This window comes from Salvelinus sp. IW2-2015, linkage group LG4q.2, assembly GCF_002910315.2.
Source record: "Salvelinus sp. IW2-2015 linkage group LG4q.2, ASM291031v2, whole genome shotgun sequence".
In the NCBI taxonomy this organism is placed as follows: Eukaryota; Metazoa; Chordata; class Actinopteri; order Salmoniformes; family Salmonidae; genus Salvelinus; species Salvelinus sp. IW2-2015.
The window spans coordinates 9515864-9540497 of record NC_036843.1 but is presented as its reverse complement, the minus strand read 5'-3'; the positions used below and the strand labels follow the sequence as shown (position 1 = coordinate 9540497).

Here is a 24634-nt window from a genome sequence, read left to right as displayed (position 1 = left end):
AAGTTTCCCCACTTCAGAATCTAACCCTAAGAGATCTGGTAACTCGTCCACACCCCCAGCTCAGGCTCCTGAACCTTAGCTTCATGTCACAACCAGTGCAAGCCCCTAACCCTAGCTTCATTCCAAAATCCCAGTCAAACCTAACCCTAGCTTCATGTCACACACCAGCTTAAACCAACCCAAGCTCAGTCCACACCCAGCTCAAACCATAACCCTAGCTTCATATCCACACCCAGCTCAAACCTATCCCTAGCTTCATGTCCAATTCCCACTTCAAATCTAACCCTAGCTCATGTCCACACCCCAGTTCAGCACTAACCCTAAACCCTAGCTCATGTCCACCCCACCCCCAGCCTCAACCTACCACTAGCTTCATGTCCACACCCAGCTCAGCCCTAACCAGTTTAGTACACACCCCCAGCTCACCCAACCCTAGCTTCATGTCCACACCCCAGCTCAGCCCTAACCCTAACTCTCAACCCTAAACCCTAGCTCATGATCCACCACCCCAGTCAGCCCTAACCACTAGCTTCAATGCCACACCCCAGCTCAGCCCTAACCCTAGCTCATGTCCACACCCAGCTCACCCTAACCCTAGCTTCATGTCCAACACCCAGCTCAAACCTAACCCTAGCTTATGTCCACAACCCAGCTCAAGCCCTTTACCCTAGCTTCATGTCCACACCCCAGCTCAACTAACCTAACCCTCGCTTCATGTCCAAACCCCAGCTCAAACCTAACCCTAGCTTCATGTCCACACCCCAGCTCAGCCTAACCTAGCTTCAAGTCCCACACCCAGCTCAAAACACTAACCCTATCTTCATGTCCACACGCCAAGCTCAGTCTTACCCTAACTTAATGTCCAAACCCTAGCTCAGCTCAGCCAGCTCAGCCTAACCTAACCCTAGCTTCATGTCCACACCCCAGCTTCAGCCCTAACCTAGCTTCATGCAATCCCAGTCAACCCTAACCCTAGCTTCATGTCCACACCCCAGCTCAGCCTAACCCTAACTTCATGTCCAAACCCCAGCTCAGCCCTAGCCCTAACCTAGCTTCAGTCCACACCCCAGCTCAGCCCTACCCTAGCTTCATGTCCACACCCAGCTCAACCTAACCCTAGTTCATGTCCACACCCCAGCTAGCCCTAACCTAGCTTCATGTCCACCACCCAGCTTCAGCCCGTAACCCTAGCTTCAATGTCTGAGCTGGGGTGTGGTTATAAAGCTAGGGTTAGGTTTTAGCTGGGGTTATACATGAAGCTAGGGTTAGGGCTGAGCTGGAGTTTGGACATGAAGCTAGGATTAGGTTTGAGCTGGGGTTTGGACATGAAGCGAGGGTTCGGGTTAGGGTTGAGCTGGGGTGTTGACATGAAGCTAGGGTAGGGGCTGATCTGGGGTGTGGACATGAAGCTAGGGTTAGGGCTAGGGCTGAGCTGGGGTGTGGAAATTAAGCTAGGGTTAGGGCTGAGCTTGGGTTTGGACATGAAGCTAGGGTTAGGTTTGAGCTGGGGTTTAGTCATGAAGCTAGGGTTAGGTTTGAGCTGGGGTGTGGACATGAAGCTAGGGTTATGTTTGAGCTGCGGTGTGGACATAAAGCAAAGGTTAAATTTGAGCTGGGGTGTGGTTATGAAGCTCGGGTTTGGTTTGAGCTGGTGTTTAGACATGAAGCTAAGGTTATTTTGAGCTGGGGTTCAGACATGAATCTAGGGTTATTTTGAGTTGGGGTGTGGACATGAAGCTAGGGTTAGGTTTGAGCTGGAGTGTGGACATGAAGCTAGGGTTAGGTTTGAGCTGGTGTGTGGACATGAAGCTAGGGTTAGGTTTTAGCTGGGATGTGGATATTAAGCTCGGGTTAGGTTTGAGCTGGGGTGTGGACATGAAGCTAGGGTTAGGTTTGAGCTGGGATGTGGACATGAAGCTAGGGTTATGTTTGAGCTGGGGTTTAGACATGAAGCTAGATTTAGGTTTGAGCTGGGGTTAGACATGAAGCTAGGGTTATGTTTGAGCTGGGGTTTAGACATGAAGCTAGATTTAGGTTTGAGCTGGGGTTAGACATGAAGCTAGGGTTAGGTTTGAGCTAGGGTTAGTGTTCCTCAAGTCATAGTAGTCCGTAGAGGTCCGAGTTCAGGTGTATAACTAATGAGCTGTCTGAGATTATGTGGATAACTAATGAGTTGTCTGAGATCACGGCTGTCTTAATTTCCAGGGGTTATTTTACCAAGACATGGAAACAAGATCAGACAAGGCTATGTCATGTCATCTGAATAAAGACACTTTTTGTCTTGAAATCCACATTTTCCATACACTGAATTTAATATCCATTGTTCGTTGCCAGCTTTAACACTCTTTTTTCATTTTWTTTTTTTTACATTTAGCCTTTCAGTACTTTCGATTAGAGTCTATGATAGAGGTGACTGTTTATAAAAGGGGAAGGAACAGGGAGATACAGTAATCCAACAAGTGAGTAACCCAAACTAGTGTCAAGAGACAGAGCGAATGTTCACTTTAGTCTACTTATGTAGCCATAAACTTCCCAGGCAGTGGTACTTGATGTTACCTTCTAATTGTCACACTATGGATGTGAGATTATGGTGAATGGATAAGATGACAGTAATCTAGTCATGTTTGAATTGAGAGTAGGGCTTCTGTCCCTGGATAACTTCCACCTCCACTACACAGCTCAGCTGGACACAAGTCTTTATAATTCTTGCCTGGCCTGGCCACTACTTTAATCATGAAAATATATTGTACAGTTAGCATTGACAGCATGGCCTAGAAAGATTTATGATGTGTGGCAAGACACCAGCAGCCCTCCTTTCCCTCCCCCAGCCCAAACCCTCTGAGCTGGGTATTTTCAGCAGGCCATCTGTGGGCAGTTCTGAGAGCCAGTTTGTGTAATCTGCCAGACTAAAAGAGTGTTAGTTCCAGTTCACTTCAATAATACCTTATAAGAATAAATCACCCAAAACCTGATCCACCAAGCCAGCCTCATTTTGACATGATGTGTGCTGCTAACTCAAACATAGTCATAGTAGCAGGTAATCAGAAACCTTCCCATCCCTCTGTCCCTCTTATCTCTCGGCTGCGTTAGACTCGCATCACTCCACCGCTGGCATAAGACAGCAGTTTGGGGGAACGCTCAGAGCACAAAAGTGTCCAGTCTCTGCTTATCATGGAAAGGATAAAAAGCTAAAAGAGATAGACACAGTTTCCTTGTTGCCTGGGAGAGATAAGTAAAGCCCAAGATGTGCTGCTAGCCTGTTATCTGCCCAGAGAGTGTTCTAGCTAATGCTGTCGCCATGGAGAGGAACATGTTGCTGTGCGACAAAGGTGTGAGGGCAGATAAGCATGCACGTGAACATGTTCAAAGACACACTGGACTCTGAAGTGAAGCTGTGGCTCTCACAAGAAGCGGGCTTTAGTAGAGACTGATGCTGATAGCTGGGCTGCTGAATCTGCATGTCTTTGTTTCCTTCTTTCTAAAATGGATGGAGTGTTTGGGGAGTACTGATTGGCTTCAAAACCAAAGAGAATTCTTGAGTTGTGTGTCTCACAAAGATAAAGCAAATACTGGGGCCACAGTACAGTGCCATGTGAATTCCATTTTATTTAGATTTCTGTCATTAGGAGGCCAGCAGTAGGAGCTGCCAAGGAGTTTCCAAGACCTAAACTAATTGAATAAATCCAAATGTGACATTTTATGAATTTTAAATCATAACGTAAGAAAGAGGGTTACTTTTTCTTTGAGTCTGGCTGGTAGAAAATAGTTGGTTGACAACTAAACACATTGGGGTGGTAAGGGTGTCATGTTGCTGGATTTAAGTCATAATTAGATTGATGTGTAGAGAATAGGGCTGCAGTAGTTTCTATTTTCAATATGCTGTCTCTCCACCCATTTGACAATACAACCTTCATTGTATCCTCAATGATAACATTATTTAAATATAATATGACTGCTCTCCAAACCATGAACATGGATGCATGCCTTAACATTGCATACAATGCTTTAACATTGTATTTGGTCTGCTCAGCCCAGTTTATCTGTGGAAATAATATCATTAAACATTACAATAATAATGTTGAATGTGTGAAGAAAACATCATATAATTGAACATTTTAATTCCAAAACGCTAAACACACATTTTCAGAAATTGTGGTCAATTAGCTTTTACAGTTTAAAGAACTTATGAAAGGGATTGGTGTGTTTTTTCACAATCTAATCATGCCATGGGGTTGTTTATGTATTTGGTTAAAATCTATCACTTGAAGGTTTCATTTCAGAGAGACAAATAATCATGTTTTGTTGCAGAAGGCTAACAACATTTGAGAGTGCGCTGACCCTGGTGTACGCAGCAGGAGGTTGAATGTTTGAAGGGGTACGGGACTATAAAAAGTTTGGGAACCACTGGTGTAGATGAATTGGAGGTTAAAGAAGGATTTTAAGCCTTGAGACAATTGAGACATGGATTGTGTGTGTGCCATTCAGAGGGTGAATGAGCAAGACAAAATATTTAAGTGCCTTTGAACAGGGTATGGTAGTAGGTGCCAGGTGCACCGATTTGTGTCAAGAACTGCAACGCTACTGAGTTTTTCACGCTCAACAGTTTCCCGGGTGTATCAAGAATGGCCCACCACCCAAAGGACATCCAGCCAACTTGACACAACTGTGTGAAGCATTGGAGTCAACATGGGCCAACATCCCTGTGGAACACTTTCGACACCTTGCAGAGTCCATGCCCCGACAATTTTAGTCTGTTCTGAGGGAAAAAGGGGTGGGTGCCACTCAATACTATGAAGGTGTTCCTAATGTTTGGTATACTCAGTGTATACTCCTAGTCGATATTCAAGTAATAATAAGGAATTCCTCTCGACCACTCCCACAAATTGGGGAAAACAAACATTCTTTCCCATTGACCCCCATTGTAAAAGAGACAACTTCGCCGTCAATTCTGAGTTATACAGAAATACAGAAAAGCTGCTGTGTTGTTGTCACGAGAATTTTCAATCCCAACGATAATAACAATAATAGCTTTGACCAATCCCTTTGAAACACCTGCATTTTGGAGCTGCCTTACTCAAGCAAACAAAAAAGAGTGTCACGCCCTGATCTGTTTCACCTGTCCTTGTGATTGTCTCCACACCCTCCGGGTGTCGCTGAGTTCGTCTTGTATGTTTTTCCAAGTCAACCAGCGTTTTTCCCATTCTCCTGCTTTTTGCTATTCTCTTTTTTCTAGTCCTCCCGGTTTTGACCCTTGCCTGTTTCTGGACTCTGTACCCACCTGCCTGATCTTTCTGCCTGCCTTGACCATGAGACTGTCTGCCACTCTGTACCTCCTGGACTCTGATCTGGTTTTGACCTTTATCCTGTCCACGACCATTCTCTTGTCTACCCCTTTGGATTAATAAACATTGTAAGACTCAAACCATCTGCCTCCTGTGTCTGCACCTGTGTCTCACCTTGTGTCATGAGACCATGTGTGTATGCAACTTTATTAACTGAATTATATATTTTTTGTTGTTGACATTGTTTGCAAACTGATATGTGACACATATTAATGTCAAAATAACATGCAAAACAGGCAAGGCCCCCCAAAAAATATATACACTACCGTACAAAAGTTTGGGGTCACTTAGACATTTCCTTGTTTTTGAAAGAAAAGCACATTTATTTTTTGTCCATTAAAATAACATAAAATTTATCAAAAATACAGTGTAGACGTTGTTAATGTTGTAAATGACTATTGTAGCTGGAAACTGATGATTTTTTATGGAATATCTACATAAGTGTACAGAGACCCATTATCAGCAACCATCACTCCTATGTTCCAATGGCACATTGTGTTAGCTAATCCAAGTTTATAATTTTAAAAGGCTAATTGATCATTAGAAAACCCTTTTACAATTATGTTAGCACAGGTGAAAACTGTTGTGCTGATTTAAAGAAGCAATAAAACTGGCCTTCATTAGACTAGTTGGGTATCTGGAGCATCAGCATTTGTGGGTTCGATTACAGGCTCGAAATGGCCAGAAACAAAGAACTTTCTTCTGAAACTCGTCAGTCTATTCTTGTTCTGAGAAATGAAGGCTATTTGATGCGAGAAATTGCAAAGAAACTGAAGATCTTGAACAACGCTGTGTACTACTCCCTTCACAGAACAGCGCAAACTAGCTCTAACCAGAATAGAAAGAGGAGTGGGAGGCCCCGGTGCACAACTGAGCAAGAGGACAAGTACATTAGAGAGTCTAGTTTGAGAAACAGATGCCTCACAAGTCCTCAACTGGCAGCTTCATTAAACAGTACCCACAAAACACCAGTCTCAACGTCAACATTGAAGAGGCGACTCCGGGATGCTGTCCTTCTAGGCAGAGTTGCAAAGAAAAAGCCATATCTCAGACTGGCCAATAAAATATTAAGATGGGTAAAAGAACACAGACACTGGACAGAGGAACTCTGCCTAGAAGGCCAGCATCCCGGAGTCGCCTCCTCACTGTTGACATTGATACTGGTGTTTTGCGGGTACTATTTAATGAAGCTGCCAGTTGGTGACTTGTGAGGCATCTGTTTCTCAAACTATACAGACTAATGTACTTATCCTCTTGCTCAGTTGTGCACTGGGCCTTCCACTCCTCTTTCTATTCTGGTTAGAGACAGTTTCCGCTGTTCTGTGACCCCAAACTTTTGAACGGTAGTGTATATATTTTTTAAATAAATTTGTTTTTGCTAAAAATGTGGGGCTCAAAATAGGCGGGGCTCTGCCCTGAATGACGGGTCGCCACTGCAATGGACCTTGAATGTATCACTGTGTAACATTAATGTAATAATTAAATATACATTAAATGACACACTAGCATAAAATAATAATCTCTGGATAAACATCCAACAGCATTACAGTGTCTGTAATCTACACAACAAATCTTTCACAGAACCGCTTGTTGTGCAGTTTGCAGTTTTCACACTAATAAGACAGTATTTCACAATTCACCCTTTTTTTAGGAGGATGTTTTCACAAGATATCTGTCGTTATGCTGTTGCCACAGAGATGAAGAGTTAGCTGCAACAGTTTGTTAATGATGAGGCTCATTAGGTTTTCCCAATGTTGCTGAAACCATCCTTGGTAATGTAATATGCCTCAGGCAATAAAAAATTGTGTCTGAAGAATGAATTCCACAGAATGAACTATGCTTCCGTAATAGCTGATAAAACAGACTTGAGAACATTGACTCTCTCAGCCAACATTGCGAAGGTGATATTTTAAGGCATTTAGCACTGTGAAGAATAATACATGGTCAATCATGTAAATACATAGTGAAATTCATGAACACAGCTAAATAATGTGAGAGTAACTGATATCAGGAACATGCTAGCAACAGTGGATGGCATTTGCAGGCCAATGTTGTCCGCATGCAGGCAATTATGACAGGTATTCAATCACAGTCATGATAGCACAGTGAAAATGGGTCCCGGATGTATGAACGGTCAACTATTAATGTACATAGTGGCTTTCTAATGACTTTTTGTCGTTCCACTCCTATACAGTTGCTTATCCATTTTGTTCTCTTCCATTTATCACTCTGTTTTTCTTCCCTCAGTCATATGTGGATATGCCCCATTCAGTTTCCTCCCTGTCATTTTCTAGAGGGAAATGAAAGGTCTTTGGATGTTACACACTCATTTTCATGCAAACAAACAGTTAAGCAGCAGTGATAGGATTCTGTCTGAATCAAACAGATTCTGTCTGAACACAAATAGAGACAAATCTATGATTTTTTAATAAATATGAGTTATATTCTACATTTTTATTCTCCTCAAAACAAAGGAATTGACCAAATACATAAATGATTTCCCACAGTTCAAATACATCCTGCAGTAATTTACAAAGTTTTATTCCCAGGGTGGTGGATGACTAATATGACTCCAGTTTGCTTCGGGTGGTCTGAGCTCAGCTGCGGGTGCTGAGAGCGTGGGTGAACTTTCCTCCCTATTGAACAGACACAGGGAACACATGCTGCACTCACTCATTCTCACGCACTTCACCACCCCATACAGCTTTCATTGATGAGCTCTTTCGCCCCCATCCTCCCCACTGGACCATTCCATCCATTAGTGTCCTAAAATACTGAAAAGTGAGGGGAGCTGAAAAGGGAACAGATGAGGTCACTGTAATACCGGCAACCTTCCCTCCCCTTAACCATATACCAGATCTGTATCTACTTCCAACCTTGAGTAAAAGGTATACTGTATGCACATGTCATTTCTATTCATCCTTGAGTTCAAAGATTATATAATTTCCAATGGTTCATGTTGTTATTCAATGACACAGAGGGACCTCAAGGACATTGGTGTTAGAGTTAAGAACGTGACATGACTGTCCTGTGAGGATTCAAATAGGTCAGATCAGCTTTGCAACATAACTTCAACCAGACCCCCTCTCATCCGGGGGGGGGGGGGGGGGGGGGGTTAACACCTCACACCCTGTTGTAAATCAAGAGCCTAACAAGCTCACCGCGAAAAGAGAGAGCCTAACAAGCTCACTGCGGCAAACCAAGGCATTTCCACATAAATACATTCATGATGTCTTACTCCAAGCGGGCGGCGGTTTGTGTGCAAAGTATAGTAATGTAATTGAGAGTAGTTTTTAAATGTAACAATGTTAGCTGTCTCTGTCCCTCTCTCTCTCTCGCCCTCTCCATGTCTTTTGTAACAAGCAGCCATATTATTGTTGTTTCTAATGTATTAAGTCTGTATGTTTATCCTGTGTTACCATTTAGTTAGCTAGTAAATAAATTATTAAACCAATTTGTGTAGTACTGAATCATAAGTAAGGCTGAGTTTTTTGCAGATGCAGGATGTTACGGCTGTTCAGAATGATGATATGATACAAGGTTATGATTAATAAGTTGACTGTTTATAGATGTAATAGTGTCACGACTTCCGCCGAAGTCGGTTCCTCTCCTTGTTCGGGCGGCGTTCGGCGGTCGACTACACCGGCCTTCTAGCCATCGCCGATCCACTTTTCATTTTCCATTTGTTTTGTCTTTGTCTTACACACCTGGTTTCAATTCCCCAATTACTTGTTCATTATTTAACCCTCTGTTCCCCCATGTTTGTTTGTGAGTAATTGTTTATTGTATTGCAGTCCGTATTTGTGGCCTTGTATTTATACAACATGTATTGTGATATTGTTGAGTAAAATTGCTTTCATTACTCTTATCTGCTGTCCTGCGCCTGACTCATCTCACCAGCTACACACAGACGCTTTACAAATAGGTAAAGAACTTTAGAGTTTCATTCAGGAGATGGTAACTCTTTAAAGAACCGCTCTCGTGGTGCCTCAGATCCTAATGAGTTGTTACATGATTCATTTAATCGGGTAACAATTAAACATAGTTAGTAATTAGATAAATAACAGTCTTCAGATTAATGTTAAAAGTCAAGTCACGACAAACGTCTCCCTGTGTATTTGAGTCATTCTGCTGGCTTTGAGTGGTGCTGATGAGATGCCAGACAAAGAAGGGGGAGGGAGGGGGAGGGAGAGAGAGAGAGAGCGAGAGAGAGAGAGATGGGCTTGATGGCTCTCCAGTCTCCAGGTGAATAAAAGACTGCACTCGTTTCGTTCTGCCATCCTGACTCCAAAATGTATGCTTTGTTCCTGAGCTTTCAGCTTGCTGGCAGTTAAAGTCACCTCAAGGCGAGACCATGAGTGATGCCAAACACAGAGAACAGAGAAGCAGTGCCAGTGAGGGGAGAAGCCAGGAGGCGAGCAAATTGTCAATATAACTCACAGTGGCCAACAATGCATTCTGACATCCCTCTATTATACGGTCAGAAATGCCTCTCTCCACACTCCTCAATGAGACAATGAATAAGTGAGAAAGACAGGCAACAGGAAAATCATTATTCATGCCAAATGTATTTATTCTGACAAGAGATACAGTGCACAATAAACACATTTTCCTCTTGATCACTGCTCACCAGTTTTATCTACATTCTCCGATAGCTTTCTGTGTTTAGAGTCGATTGACTGATGATGGCAGATTCATTTCCCAGAACCTGGACTGGCGAGCAGTTTGATGAATAATCAGTAAAGTAAGCCTTCTTGATGTAGCATTTCAGACACAATGACTGGCTCATTATGACTCACTGTGGCATGGAAATCAATAAGAACAAAAACATCATTTGCACATGAAGTATTTACAGAGAACCGCAAAAATGATGGATGGGCGCCTCCATGATAATGATGAAGATCAGTGGAGGAGGTTAGCTCTGGAATTAGTATCATCACTTTAATTATACTAGGAGCAGAACAGTCATTGGGGGAAAATAGCATTTTCCTCTTTCCATTGATGTTTTCCTCATTACTTTGTGAACCTCGAACATCCTTATCAGGCTGATAAACCTAGAGAGAAGTGGCTGGGAAATAGACACAAGGGTGTAATCCAGATGGATACGTCTGTGGTTTACATTGTTTGGTCAGGGTAAACATTTCAAAACACTGACTCTGTTCCTTCCTCTCCTGTGTTCCTCCTCTCTCCTCTCTGCTGCTCCACAACCCAACCATCCAGACAGAGCCACATCTATAGGGGATGGTGCTTCAGGGTTGCCATAGAAGGGACAGCTTCCTAAGCACTCCCCTGTGGCCGTGGTTCTGCTGCTATACATGTCCTCCAGACTTGGACAGGTAGGCTACGAGGGCAACCACCACCCCCACGTACATCCCTGCCCCGATGGTGATGGAGAGAACAGCAAGGAACAGGGCTCTTCTGGAGCTACTGCTTGCCCTGGAGAAGTCTCCCTTAGCAATGGCCTTGCTAGTCTGAGAGACAAAAGATAGAGAAATGAGTCATGATTAAATATGACTGAGAAAAATGTGAGTAGGTGTACATTTACTGTAGAGAGAGAAAACAAGACATTAGTTGCTATGGCAATTATGTCACTACCGTTTTGAAAGTGACTAATGCTCTGTTTGGATGTTTTTGTATCCCTCCGAAAGAACCCTCACATAACCCATTTGTCCTTTTGACACATTTATTTGGGTAATTTTGCAATGTAATTGTCTTTGCAATTAGTTTGAGAGATGTTGCGAACCACTGAGATAAATTGTAGTTGGATTAGGGGGCAGGGAGGGGACCTGCTGCATTCAGAACCTCCTCACTAAAGTGCTGCTATTTATAGATAGACCTGGGGTTCAGTATAATCACAATAATGGTGAGACAGTCCCGGGGGCAGCAGCTATCCTGTCTATTCATTATCTACTGAAAAATACATGTAGATAGTATCAGCTAGATACTCCCTTGGGAAATGTATTGCTAACATAAAATAACATTTATTGTTGAGGTATTTGATTGACTAAATGTGACCATAATTGAAAATAAAATATACTGTATATGTGGCGGCACAATCATCCTTTAGTTTGAGCTGTACTCAGTTTCCTTTGCTCTCTGCTGTATGGTTGCTTGTGATCACAAGAGTAAATAGGGGCGGGTACCTATACAGTTTATGCAGTAAATGGTCTGTAATAATTGGTATGGGCCGATGGATGTAGAAAATGAGCTGTGTTACACTTGTGAGAGAGCACTTGTGCCTACTGACCTTGCAGAGTGTTCTGGGGGTAATTAGCGTTAATAGCAGGGTAGTAGGTGTAAAAGTGTACTGGTTCTGGACTCACCCTCTGGGAGAAGTAGAAGGCTGCGATCCCTAGGGGCCAAAAGCAGCAGAGCATGGAGAAGATGGCCAGGCCCAGGTGGTCCCTGGGGGGAAGCATGATGAAGTTGTCCTCACTCTCACTGTCACTGGAGCTGTCACTCTGGGAGGGAGGGAAGGGCACAGGAAAGAGCCAGTCAGTTGGGATAGTCACGGTTGGTGTACGTCTGAACAACTACATTATGGTGACGCCAAATCAAATCAAATTTGATTGGTCACATACATATATTTAGCAGATGTTATTGCGGGTGTAGCGAAATGCTTGTGTTCCTAGCACCAACAGTGCAGTAGTATCTAACAATTCACAACAATACACACAAATCTAAAAGTAAAAGAATGGAATTAAGAAATATATAAATATTAGGATGAGCATTGACTAAAATACAGTATAATAGAATACTGTATATACATATGAGATGAGTAAAGCAGTATGTACACATTATTAAAGTGACTAGTGTTCCATTATTAAAGTGACCAGTGATTCCATGTCTATGTACATAGGACAGCAGCCTCTAGGTGCAGGGTTGAGTAACGGGGCGGTAGCCGGCTAGTTATGGTTATTTAACAGTCTGATGGCCTTGAGATAGAAGCTGTTTTTCAGTCTCTTGGTTCCAGCTTTGATGTACCCACACTGACCTCGCCTTCTGGATGATAGTGGGATGAACAGGCCATGGCTTTGGTGGTTGATGTCCTTGATTAACTTTTTGCTTTCCTGTGACATCGGGTGCTGTAGGTATCCTGGAGGGCAGGCAGTGTGCTTTCGGTGATGCGTTGGTCAGACTGCACCACCCTCCGGAGAGCTCTGCGGTTGCGGGCGGTGCAGTTGCTGTACCAGGCAGTGATACAGCCCGACAGGATGCTCTCAATTGTGCATCTGTAAAGGTTTGTGAGGGTTTTAGCTGCCAAGCCAAATTTCTTTAGCCTCCTGAGGTTGAAGAGGCACTATTGCGCCTTCTCACCACACTGTCTGTGTGGGTGGACCGTCGATGTGGATAGGAATGTGCTCCCTTTGCTGTTTCATGAAGTCCATGATCAGGTCCTTCATTTTGTTGACGTTGAGGGAGAGGTTATTTTCCTGGCTCCACTAGGGGCCTCACCAGGGCCCTCACCATCGCCAGGGCCCTCACCATCCTCCCACCAACAGTTAATTGTAGATGAGCTACTCATGCTAGATTATCTACTTACACATTTTAATGCATTTTTAAATCAATATGTGTACCTCAAAGTTGTTTCTAACACAAAAATCTGCAAGATTATAGGGTCAGATTCTACAACATTGTTCCATGGACCTGAACTTGTCAGGCAAGTCACTCTGCACTGCAGACATACTGTGACACACTGTGACATACTGTGAACAGTGTGATAGTTGATGACAAACACCCCCAGGCATATCTGCCCTTGTTCTGCTTACATGTAGGACATGATGGGCTCAGCCAGGCAGAGAGGATTTGTATTTCTGTCAACACCCATAAGCGACCTGACAGATAACGCTGGATTAACGGACTGTTTCATCATCACCAGGTGACAGGGGAAACAGGAAGAAGACAGTGTAATTTATGTGCTAAATTGCCTCTACAGCACGAGAGAGACCCCCTCCCCCATCCTTCATGTGCACCTCCACCACAGGAAGCTGCTGAGGGGAGGATGGCTCATAATGGGGTGGCAGGTAGCCTAATGGTTAGAGCATTGGGCCAGTAACCGAAATGTTGCTGGATCGAATCCCTGAGCTGACAAGGTAAAAATTGTCATTCTGCCCCTGAACAAGGCAGTTAACCCACTGTTCCCCAGTAGGCCATCATTGTAAATAAGAATTTGTTATTAATTGACTTGCCTAGTTAAGTAAAAAAATATATAATGGCTGGAATGGAGCAAATGGAATGGCATCAAACACATAGAAACCATGTATTTGATACTATTCTGCTCCAACCATTACCACAAGCCTGTCCTCCATAATTAAGGTGCCACCAACTCTCATATGTTTGTTTGAGAGGCTGTGAATGTTCTGAGGGCTTGTGTGGTGTCTACTCATACTGTGCCTTGATCCTCCTCAGAGGCCCCTGGGTAGCTGAGGGACTAATGAATGGAAAAGTCTGACGCTGCTGTGGGCACTCTGGTACGGGGACAAAAGTTGAGAGCCAAACACGAGGAGCCACATCTCTGGGATGACCTTTAAGAAGAGAAAGCCTCACCTTTGCAGTTCTCCCAGAGAGGGAGCTGCTGTTTGATTAAATGAATGGCCCTCCATCAGGACAGGATTCATTTGTTAGTCTTGTTACTCGCAGGGATCAAACAAACCTGGGCGACTGAGGGAAGAGAGGAAATGGAAATGGATGTTCAGGGCCGAAAATAAATGAGCCAATTTAAAGAGGACGAGAGGACGAGAGGAGAGGCGGAGAGGCGGGCAGAGAGAGTGTGGGCATAGCGGCAAAAGAGACAAAGTGGGCATAGCGGCAAAACCCTCATATCACCCTCTCACCCATTGGCAAACATGTTAGAGAGAGTGATAAACATATTGATGTGTCCTTGCATTATGCATTAAATGCCACAAGTACTGTGCTTATAGAGAGAACAAAGTGACAGAGGATCTAAAAATGTATTACATAATACATTACATCCATACGATTAAATAGCTACAGAAGCTATGTCAATTTTGTCTGAAGTTGCACACGGAGACCCACATGCATGACCAATGGCCAAGAGATTTTGGCCCACAATGGACTTCTGAAATAATTCCTGGTGGACACCTGTAGCACCAGGTGAGATTCTTTACATCCAACCACATTTCTAATGAATGCCCATGTCGCTGTGGATAGATTGCTAGACTTGGTATGGGAATATGGACAGACAGTGGTGCATTACACTAAAGCCAATCTGAGAGTTAGCCAGTCAGCCAGTAGCAGCAGGCATTTTGAGGCCAGTGTAATTGATGAGACTCCTCCACTGCACTGGTCTGTTAATTATCCTCAGACTGCACTCCCAGAGTGCTCGTTAATGACAGCAGGGGACACTGGGCGCACCCACAGGTCACACAGACAGCCATGGCCCCAGTCACTGGGGAATGGCATATTCACTCACACCCAGGCCTGAGTCTTGTTTTACCCCTTACACACCAGCAGTTTCCTGATTCCCCATCACATCTGGTGGGAAACGCTGGCAGAGGGACTAAACTGTTGGCATTTTGGAAAAACTTGCTTTTCATCTACAATTATGGATATAAAACATTGCACAGAGCTCACCAAAACAAAAATAATTACTGAGTAAAGAATTTAGATGGGTGTCATTGAGGACATGGTCCAGTCATGTGTTATTGTGTGGAACAGTTAATGCCATCATATCTCTGTATGCCTACTGAGAACCATGTTGTCAGTATACAGATGCAGGGTTTTCAACATAATCTTTTATCTTGGTTAACACAGAACTAATGTCTCAAGTAATTGGTCAGCTGAGCGATTAAGTTCCGGGTCCATACGTGTTAAGAGAAGCGATGAAGAGATGCTAGAGCAAGGAACTGGAATGAGGAGCTCCACCCTCTCTCTGTGCAGTTACGGGCTGAATGTCCAGTCCCCTTCTGAAATTCGAAAGATGCTAACACCTGCGAAATCGTGATTTGTCCAAAAAGCCAGTGAGGAAAAAGACAAACACCTGAACTACAGCTGATCGTTTTCTTGTAGATCTGTCCAAGAGAAATTCCATAACTTATGATAAACACAACAACACGTATAGAAGAACTAACAGCAGTTACTGGCTTTGACATGTAAGAATTATCGTCCAGCGCTTTCCGTCTTGTCTAAGTGTGTTGAGAGCATGTTCACTTTAAAAGCCTTCTACAGAGCTTTGATCTCCAGCTGTAGAGAGCTGTATCACATCAACACACACCTGGCTGGCACACTCACTTCATCTCCAATTCTTGGAACTACATCCAAGGATGAAATTATCTACCGACACACACATGTGCACTCACACACACACGCGCACTCACACACACACACGCACACTCACACACACACACGCACATAAATGCCAGACAGAGGGTTAACCAAGAGAACCAGCTCTCAAGTTCCAACTGGAAGCCCAACTTTCATCTCCTGGGTGTTAATCAGATTAATTTGTTCTTTGAATCTACCTGGAATAATTTATCTGCTGGCCATTTTGTGTCGGGCCATGCATCAGCCCAGTCTCTAATACTCTCAAAGCACTGCATTAGCTATGGCATTAAAGGCCGTCTCTGCTGTGCATCTATCCATCTGCTGAGCTCCTAGTGTCAGGAGCTGGACTGATCGTAAGTCCAGTTAGGGATCTATGCACTCCCCCGCTGCCAACTCACGACAATGGGTATTTTACAACCCTCGCTGCATGAAATGAGATTGTCCCACTTTTCAAAAGAAGTTGCTCTCCATTTTAGTTTGGAGTGCTTAGTCACAGTTTTGTCCTAACATAACAAAAGGACTGGAGTGATATGATCAAAGATGAACAGGGAGATTTGCCAACAATTATGGAAGAGAAAAACAGTACAATTACCCCTGTATTTGATTTGTAAGATTGCTATAAAATACACCAAATTGGCCATTTAGTGAACAGACAGTTAGGTGGAATAAATAGGCATGAATCATGCTGGCAGCCTTAGCAGCCTATTAGAAAGAGGTAGGGAGATTTGTTGTAAATTAAATAGTTATCATGAAAAGCATTGAGTGCCGTGACCCATTATTCTGTGATTGATTTCTGCAACTCACTATTACAATCCACACAATTTGAGGTACATGGAAGCTTTTTATTTTAATCGTCCTATTAATTTATGTCCAACTGCTCTCTACTAATGAAAAATAACATTTTGATTTGAACAATGCTCATTGTTTAGCCTGTATGAGCATCAACACATCCCAAATCCAAAGTTGTAGTTGGTCATTTATAGTTGCCCTCTGTGTGATCTCTCACCTCATACTCGTGTCCTTCCTCCTCCACCTCATAGGACACAGTTTGGATCGTCACATCCTTCTCTCCCAGTAGTTTGTCCTGAGGGTCCTCTATGGGGACTCCCTCCACTCCCAACACACTGTCCTTGTTCTCTGTGAACGTGGTCTCGGAGCTCTCACTCTTAGAGTCCTTGCTCTGGAGGCTGACATTGTCCTTATACAGGATAAAGTTGGGACTATAGAAGGCCTCCACTGCTAAGTGCAGAGAGGTAGCATCCAGGAACTGCTGGGCCTGAGTCTTGCCGTTGCTGCCTGTGACAAAGTAACCAATGATGTTCTCCTGGTACTGGTGGTTGGGGTAGTCACTCTGGTACGCCTGGTAGTCATTGTGGACCACGTGTCTCCTGCTGGTCTTATCTAGAAGCGGGTTCTGCAGCTCACTCAGACTCTCCATGGTGGGAGACAGAGAGGGACTTCAGGGAGATCAGAGTGGATAGACCGCAAACACTGATAACCGGCTGCGAGCTGGAAGGGAAAAGACAGGTAGATTTACGGAAAGTGAGATGAGGTATGATATGTAATGACATTCATTTGTATGAAACTCTTACCAATGCATTGACAATAGAATCTTCTATATTCTTCACACGGTATTAAACTAATGGCATTCGCCCACACCTAAACCACCAAATCACCATCTGTCACTGTTGCACATTTCATGCCCCTAGATTCATATAACGGTGGTAAAAAGTCATTCATCATTTTCCAAGCCCCCTCCAACCAAGTAAGATGAAGACAAATGTTTAAGGACTTTGCAATGCATACTGATCAGAGTGCTAAGCCACCCTCATCACTGCATCGTTGGAGTACCATGCTCTAGAAGAGGGGAAAAGCCTCTCATAGGTCATGAATAAGCTCCAGTGATGTTGACTGTAGTCACTTTAGCTCTATGAAATAAAGCAAAACAAAGCACCAAAAGCAAATAGCAAAGGTATTTTCATGCTACGGTAAGTGTATTCTCAAGAGGATATTTCAATAATGACAATAACACCATCATGGGAGCATGTCACCAGGGTAACATGTTTTCCTGTGAGCTAGTTTGTTGTTTTAAGCAGTATGACTCACATGCTCTGAAGAGCTGGCAAAACTCACCACAATTCCCTCTCTCACTATCAGACAGGGAAATTAGCATAAATAAAACTAGTAGCCAATGGAAGCGGACCAGGTCAGTCCCAGAGGAAGTTTAATCTTAATCTTTCCACCCAAGCCTACTCACTGAGGTTCTGATGAAAGGAGAACCTATCAGCTTAATCCTGGTACGTGATGGGATATTTTCTGTCTCGCTTGGCATGCAACGGAAAAACCCAGTGAGTTGCCTATATCCTGCATCCTATAGCATAGTAATAGCATTCTGTAGGTCTACTATTGAATGATGGCATTAAGGTGGCTATGTCAGATTAGTTGTCATGTAGAGGTTTATGTGTGGAAGAAGGCATAGTGGGACGGAATTCTGAGTAATAGTTTATCCTTCCTTCTAGGAATATGTTTTTGGGGATTCACCCAGGAGCAATATCACAGAATATGTACAGTAAGAAGCTTATCTAAGGGCTGGAGCAATACTTGTTAATTCAGCGTGGACCTTTAACTCTATGAAAAATGATGTCCATTTGGGAAGATTCCCACAGTAGACAAGTGCCTTCTCCTCTACACATCAAAGCAAAGTATCAATTAAGATTTGCATTCCCTTTATATAAGTATCTCCAGAGGATATTTAAATGGAATTACAAAGTGATTCTCATATGCCTTTGAGGATGCATCTCTGCTGCTCTTCAGATAAGAGGAAATTCCATTTCACAGTACATTACACAACAAAAAGCACATTTTATCTCCACGAATAATTTATCAGACAGACAGTGACATGCACTTATGTTTGTATGAGTCTGTGGTTAGAGAGCACAGTTTGGTGTGTGTATGAGGAGGGCTCATGAGCTGTTCTCTCTCACTGTCTCTGTCTCTGTCTTGCTTTCTCTCTGATTAATATGATATAATACATTTTTGAGAGGTGACAACTATCTGAAATGATAAATCACTTCTAACAATATTTTACAGTGCTTAGTCCATTTTGGAATAAAACTATGGCTAATTGAATGGCCAATTCAGAAATGTCACATTACTATTCCACATATTCATCAATAGCAGTCTGTCTCTATACATTTTACATTCATGATTTATATCTAATGGCATTTACACTTAATGTTTAATCAGAATCTCAAGATATTACATTTACAAATCATGAATTATAGGGAAACTGAGATGAACAATCAATGACATCCAAAGTGAAAATACATGACATGCAATGCACATCAAAACAATTCAAGGTAATCAATTGAGTCCATCGATCTTACCTATTGTATAAGATCCTGCCACAGACTGCCTCAATAGCATTCCCTTTTACAGTTGTCCAAGAGTCGATGGAAAGCGAATTGGGCTCACAATCATACCCCTTTACCTCATATAAGTTCACATCATAAAATTTGAAAAATTGATAGAACACAACGAGGACCAATGTGCAGGTCACTTTCGCTCTCTGTTGAAACATGAACTGACGGCCCGCTCTATGCTGTGTGCCGCTAGCTGAGAAGACAGACCGCTGCGTATTGAAGCCAGTCTGGAGAGAAGGTGTTGATTTTACGCACACTCACCGCTTGGGTTCACTTCCTCAATCACTCTCTAAATGACTATCAGTAATAGGAATAGCTCATATAAAGTACATCGAAGATATGTCTTCCATCCACTTTGCGACACAAAGTCGGTTGTAGCCTAGTCTACAGAGCGTGCTTGATGGTAGAATCACCACCGCTCATCTATGTTACACCGCGAGGTGCGGATGACTATGCCGTCAGGGTCCAGCGTCATCGTATGGGCATACACTCCTCTTGAAGAAGATAGATCTTGATGTCCTACAGACTGACACAGCCTTCCATGTTCCTATCCCTGGCCTGGTGAGCATGACTTTTGTAGGATCAGTACTCATTTTACTTCTGTGTATAATGTGTATAGCCTTTTTAGTTCTTTACAATGACGTGACATTATTATTTACCATTTTCATTATAGAATTTGTGGAGTCTTTTCAATTGTCTCTGTTTTGATTACTGTGCCTTTCATGATCTACTATTCAAAATGGTCTATGTCCGAGTCTGAGCTCGAGGACATGATCAAACCTAGAATAAATCAACCCTACTATTCAGGTGACGCATCACATGAGAAACGAATTAACATTGTTAATATCCTTGCATTTACATTTGGTTACTATTTCAGATGAAGCTCATGAATTTATTATAAGTCTGCCAGTTTGGTTGACCTTAATGCCCCCCTAAGCTGCTTAATATTTCATGCCTTCAATTTATCATTGTAAATAGTGTTTACATAACATTAATATAGATGTGATTTTAATGCAAGCACAGCAAAATAGTGACTGTGACAAATTCCACACACTGGAATTAAGCTTTGATTCTTTGACATGTCACCAAGAGAATCTATTAGGCAATGACTTAACCATTTATAGGATGCAAATAGCTAAATCCAACCACATCAGCATCAACAGTTGTTTAGTGCCAGTAAATACAATTCTTAATGTCATCACACAACATTCAAGTTACTAGACACAGACATGTAATAATTGGCCCCACACAGAAGCCAAGGTGGAGCTATCAACATATTGACGGGTTTCTTTTAGACCTTCATTTTATTTAAAAAAAATTCACCTTCATTTAACCAGGTTGGCCAGTTGAGAACAAGTTCTCATTTATAACTGCGACCTGGCCGAGATAAAGCAAAGCAGTGCGACACAAACAACAACACAGAGTTACACATGGAATAAACAAACGAACAGTCAATAACACAATAGGAAAAAATCTATATACAGTGTGTGCAAATGAGGTAAGATTAGGGAGGTAAGGCAATAAGTAGGCCGTAGTGGCGAAGTAATTACAATTTAGCAATTAAACACTGTAGAGATAGATGTGTAGAAGATGAATGTGCAAGTAGAGATAACGGGAGCAAAGGAGCAAAAATAAATAACAATATGGGGATGAGGTAGTTGGATGGGCAATTTACAGATGGGCTATGTACAGGTGCAGTGATCTGTGAGCTGCTCTGACAGCTGATGCTTAAAGTTAGTGAGGGAGATATGAGTCTCCAGCTTCAGTGGTTTTTGCAATTCGTTCCAGTCATTGGCAGCAGAGAACTGGAAGGAAATGCGGCCAAAGGAGGAATTGGCTTTGGGGGTGACCAGTGAAATATATCTGCTGGAGCGCGTGCTACGGGTGGGTGCTGCTATGGTGACCAGTGAGCTGAGATAAGGCGGGGCTTTACCTAGCAAAGATTTATAGATGACCTGGAGCCAGTGGGTTAGGCGACGAATATGAAGCGAGGAACAGCCAACGAGAGCATACAGGTCGCAGTGGTGGGTAGCATATGGGGCTTTGGTGACAAAACGGATGGCACTGTGATAGACTGCATCCAATTTGCTGAGTAGAGTGTTGGAGGCTATTTTATAAATTACATCGCCAAAGTCAAGGATCAGTAGGATAGTCAGTTTTACGAGGGTATGTTTGGCAGCATGAGTGAAGGAGGCTTTGTTGCGAAATAGGAAGCCGATTCTAGATTTCATTTTGGATTGGAGATGCTTAATGTGAGTCTGGAAGGAGAGTTTACAGTCTAACCAGACACCTAGGTATTTGTAATTGTCCACATATTCTAAGTCAGAACTGTCCAGAGTAGTGATGCTGGACGGGCGGGCAGGTGTGGGCAGCGATCAGTTGAAGAGCATGCATTTGGTTTTACTTGCATTTAAGAGCAGTTGGAGGCCATGGAAGGAGAGTTGTATGGCATTGAAGCTCATCTGGAGGTTAGTTAACACAGTGTCCAAAGGGCCAGAAGTATACAGAATGGTGTCGTCTGCGTAGAGGTGGATCAGAGAATCACCAGCAGCAAGAGCGACATCATTAATGTATACAGAGAAAAGAGTCGGCCCGAGAATTGAACCCTGTGGCACCCCCATAGAGACTGCCAGAGGTCCGGACAACAGRCCCTCCGATTTGACACACTGAACTCTGTCTGAGAAGTAGTTGGTGAACCAAGCGAGGCAGTCATTTGAGAAACCAACGCTGTTGAGTCTGCCAATAAGAGAGACCTTCCCAGCCACCTCATAAAGTGGCTGGGGAGGTAGGAGCTAGTGGTTGTTTCCAGGTCAAGGCTTTAGTCTCTCTTTAGTAGCTTATTTTCCATAAAAAAACAGCCACATTTTTGTTGTGTGCAGTGTCTCTATGTCTGCCTCTCCTCTGTCAGATGCATTGGGTGAAGCATTAACCTGCTGACGGGGACATTATGAGGGAAATTTGAGGCTGCATTTAGAAGCATGTGTCCTCATGAGCTGTCTGATGAGCTGCGTCTGTCACAGAGTCACCTTGTGTTTAGATGGGCGAGGCGATGGGGTAGAACCGGACACGTCTACCTATGATGGACACAAATGCTTTTGGAAAAAGTGTATTATAGCACAGAGCCAGAGGGAACAGGCGCTCTCTCTCGATCGATTTCATCAGTTCACAATAGAAAGCCCATTGCAGTAACACTTTGAAACACACTTAACACACGGCAATATTTCTCCATTCATCCACTTATCCATAATGTACTGTTTACTAGTCCAATCTTTGCCATCTGGGTATAGCTGAACACTAAGTCTTATTTGTGAATATTTATGGTGTTTACCATGGCCTCTGTTCTATTGTCTAGTCTATATTTAGGTCCTCTGTCACCAAATGGCTGATACAATATTTGTCAACCATAAGTTTATGGTCCTACTCTTCAAAGTAGAAAAAGGGAGTTTCATTGGAACAGTCTTTTAGTGTAGGCCCTACATGCTTTATAATTTTTAAAAATAGAAAAGTAAAGAATATTTCATTGAAGCTGGGAGGCTTAGGACCTACAGTATGTAGTGTTTGTTTAATAGTGTTACACCTCTCTCACTGAGGCTTTTGACCACCTCTCTTTGATTTACCAGCCAACACTGCGACCCTGGGCTGGAAGGCCTCCCTAATGCCCATTAACCAGCTTTAATCATTTAAACACTTTTGGGTATTAGTCGGCTTAATCCTCTTTGCAGAGGAAGTATGAAACCACTTAATTTGATCTGTTCTTGCTTTTGTCAAGAAAGAAGGGGTTTAAGCTGCTTTCCCCAAGGATCATTCTAGGCATTATTTCCTCTGATTAAGCACTCTGACAAAGCACACCAACACCACCTCTGACCACTGAACCCACCTCAGGGATGGATAAAACAATCACAATATTGAAAAGCTGCTGCTAGGTTCTGTTTAAAGGCAGGAATCAAGATTTGGGTTTTAAGTCCCGCCCCAGAATTTTGAGCAACCAATCGTAGCATTCCACTTGTAACTTTGAAACACATGAAAGCAGTGAGCACAGTGGGAAAATACTTTTCTTCAAAAAGTAATTGTTTAAATAGCTAAATAATTGAGCAGTTGTCACGCTCGTCGTAATGAGTAGACCAAGTCGCAGCGTGCTTAGAGTTCAACATAATTTTAATAAACTGAAACTCACTGAACAAAACAACAAACAACCAACCAATTGAAACGTTAAGCTATACAACTAGCGCTGACAGGCAACTAACATAGACAAGATCCCACAAATACCAATGTGGAAATGGCTACCTAAATATGATCCCCAATCAGAGACAACGATAAACAGCTGCCTCTGATTGGGAACCATATCAGGCCACCATAAAAATACAAAAAACACCTAGATGACCACCCAAGTCACTATCACGCCCCAACCAACACAGAGAAAAAACAGCTTACTATGGTCAGGGCATGACAACAGTGCACCAGGGGTACTTGTGAATGTGATTCACAGAATGCAGAGCCTGTATTTTTAGAATTCGAAATGATACTTTTGTTACATTTTGCAAACTCAGCTGGTTAGCCAGCTCTCAGTCTCATTGACCAACAGATGTTGCTAATGCACTCTAGCTAGCCATTTAATATAACTTGTTTTCTACAAATTTCTGTTAGGTAGCTAAGTTAGCCATGTTATTAATGCAACTTCCATCTGCTGTCGACATCAGGATATGATTTGAGGGCACTAGTTTGCTCCAAAAGTGGTTGTAGCTTTGACTGCATGCTTAAAATGATCAGAGCCTTTCAGTGGCTAGCCACACTACAAACATTATTTTAACAGGTTCCCGTGAAGCAATTGTAATGCCAGTCTACCACAACATACCCAAGAGTTTCCTGATTAGCAAGGGGTAGTCTGTGTTTAAATTAATTGAGTATTAAAAACACAGTTTTAGATCATAGTGAGAGGATTTCACCAATGGTTAGAAGAGGGAATTTGGCTTCCTGGGAAAATGTTGTCCAAGGTTTCAACAGTAACCAAGGGTCCTTAGCGAAGCGTCAATTGGGAGGTCTGATTCCTCTGCTCAATACTCAATATTAGCGTATAGCTTATTAGTGGTACAATAAATCTGCTACTGCACCATCTAGTCTAGAAACACCCTCAACTCATCTTCAAATATTTTTCTTCTGCTGCTCACTGTGAAAATCAGACATTGTCTGAGAATTTCATCCACAGGAGTAGAGGTCAGTCAGCCATGAGAGGAGGCTGTGATCACGCTCATGCCCCAGCTGCCCCTGCTGCAAGTCTGCAGACGTTTGACAAATGAGAAGGCGTTTTTGGCAGGAACAAATGTGATCTCTCCTTCCAGAACTGGAGGCACAAATACAATCACGCCCCCTAAAAAACACTTTCTGGTGAAGACTATGTGGCCAAGTGCATCTTCAGATACTGAGAGGACCAGGAAGTGTTCTTTGTTTTCTGTCCAGAAATGAGCAGTGGAGGTAGTGGGCAGATGGTTATTAGAGGAGGTGATGAATCAGTAAGGATCATGGGTTGTCCAATAAATAACACATCTTGCTGTTTTATGGCCAAAGACTTAATCTTCCTCTCGTAGACAG

The 24634-nt window shown here is 42.9% G+C and overlaps 2 protein-coding genes across 2 annotated transcripts in view; both read right to left on the bottom strand.

Annotated features, from left to right (window-relative positions):
• The window catches only part of vash1 (vasohibin 1), a 541933-nt gene that overhangs the window by 308059 nt on the left and 209240 nt on the right, over positions 1-24634 (bottom strand). The gene's annotated exons all lie outside the window — the stretch shown is intronic.
• Positions 9892-19474, bottom strand: LOC111963025 (synapse differentiation-inducing gene protein 1-like). The gene is made up of 4 exons (XM_023986246.2): positions 19013-19474; positions 16633-17135; positions 11666-11803; positions 9892-10813 (listed from the first exon to the last, which is right to left on the bottom strand). Exons 2-4 carry the CDS (start codon positions 17062-17064, stop codon positions 10652-10654), a joined length of 732 nt encoding a protein of 243 aa, XP_023842014.1. The 5' UTR covers positions 17065-17135; positions 19013-19474; the 3' UTR covers positions 9892-10651.

What these genes read in the sequence shown, in the direction of transcription:
- LOC111963025 (XM_023986246.2), bottom strand. Translation starts at nt 17,064, where the DNA reads ATGGAGAGTCTGAGTGAGCTGCAGAACCCGCTTCTAGATAAGACCAGC. An exon ending in AGGAAGGACACGAGTATGAG is followed by an intron (nt 11,804 to 16,632) that starts GTGAGAGATCAC and finishes CCTCCCTCCCAG; the next exon opens with AGTGACAGCTCCAGTGACAG. An exon ending in CCTTCTACTTCTCCCAGAGG is followed by an intron (nt 10,814 to 11,665) that starts GTGAGTCCAGAA and finishes TTTGTCTCTCAG; the next exon opens with ACTAGCAAGGCCATTGCTAA.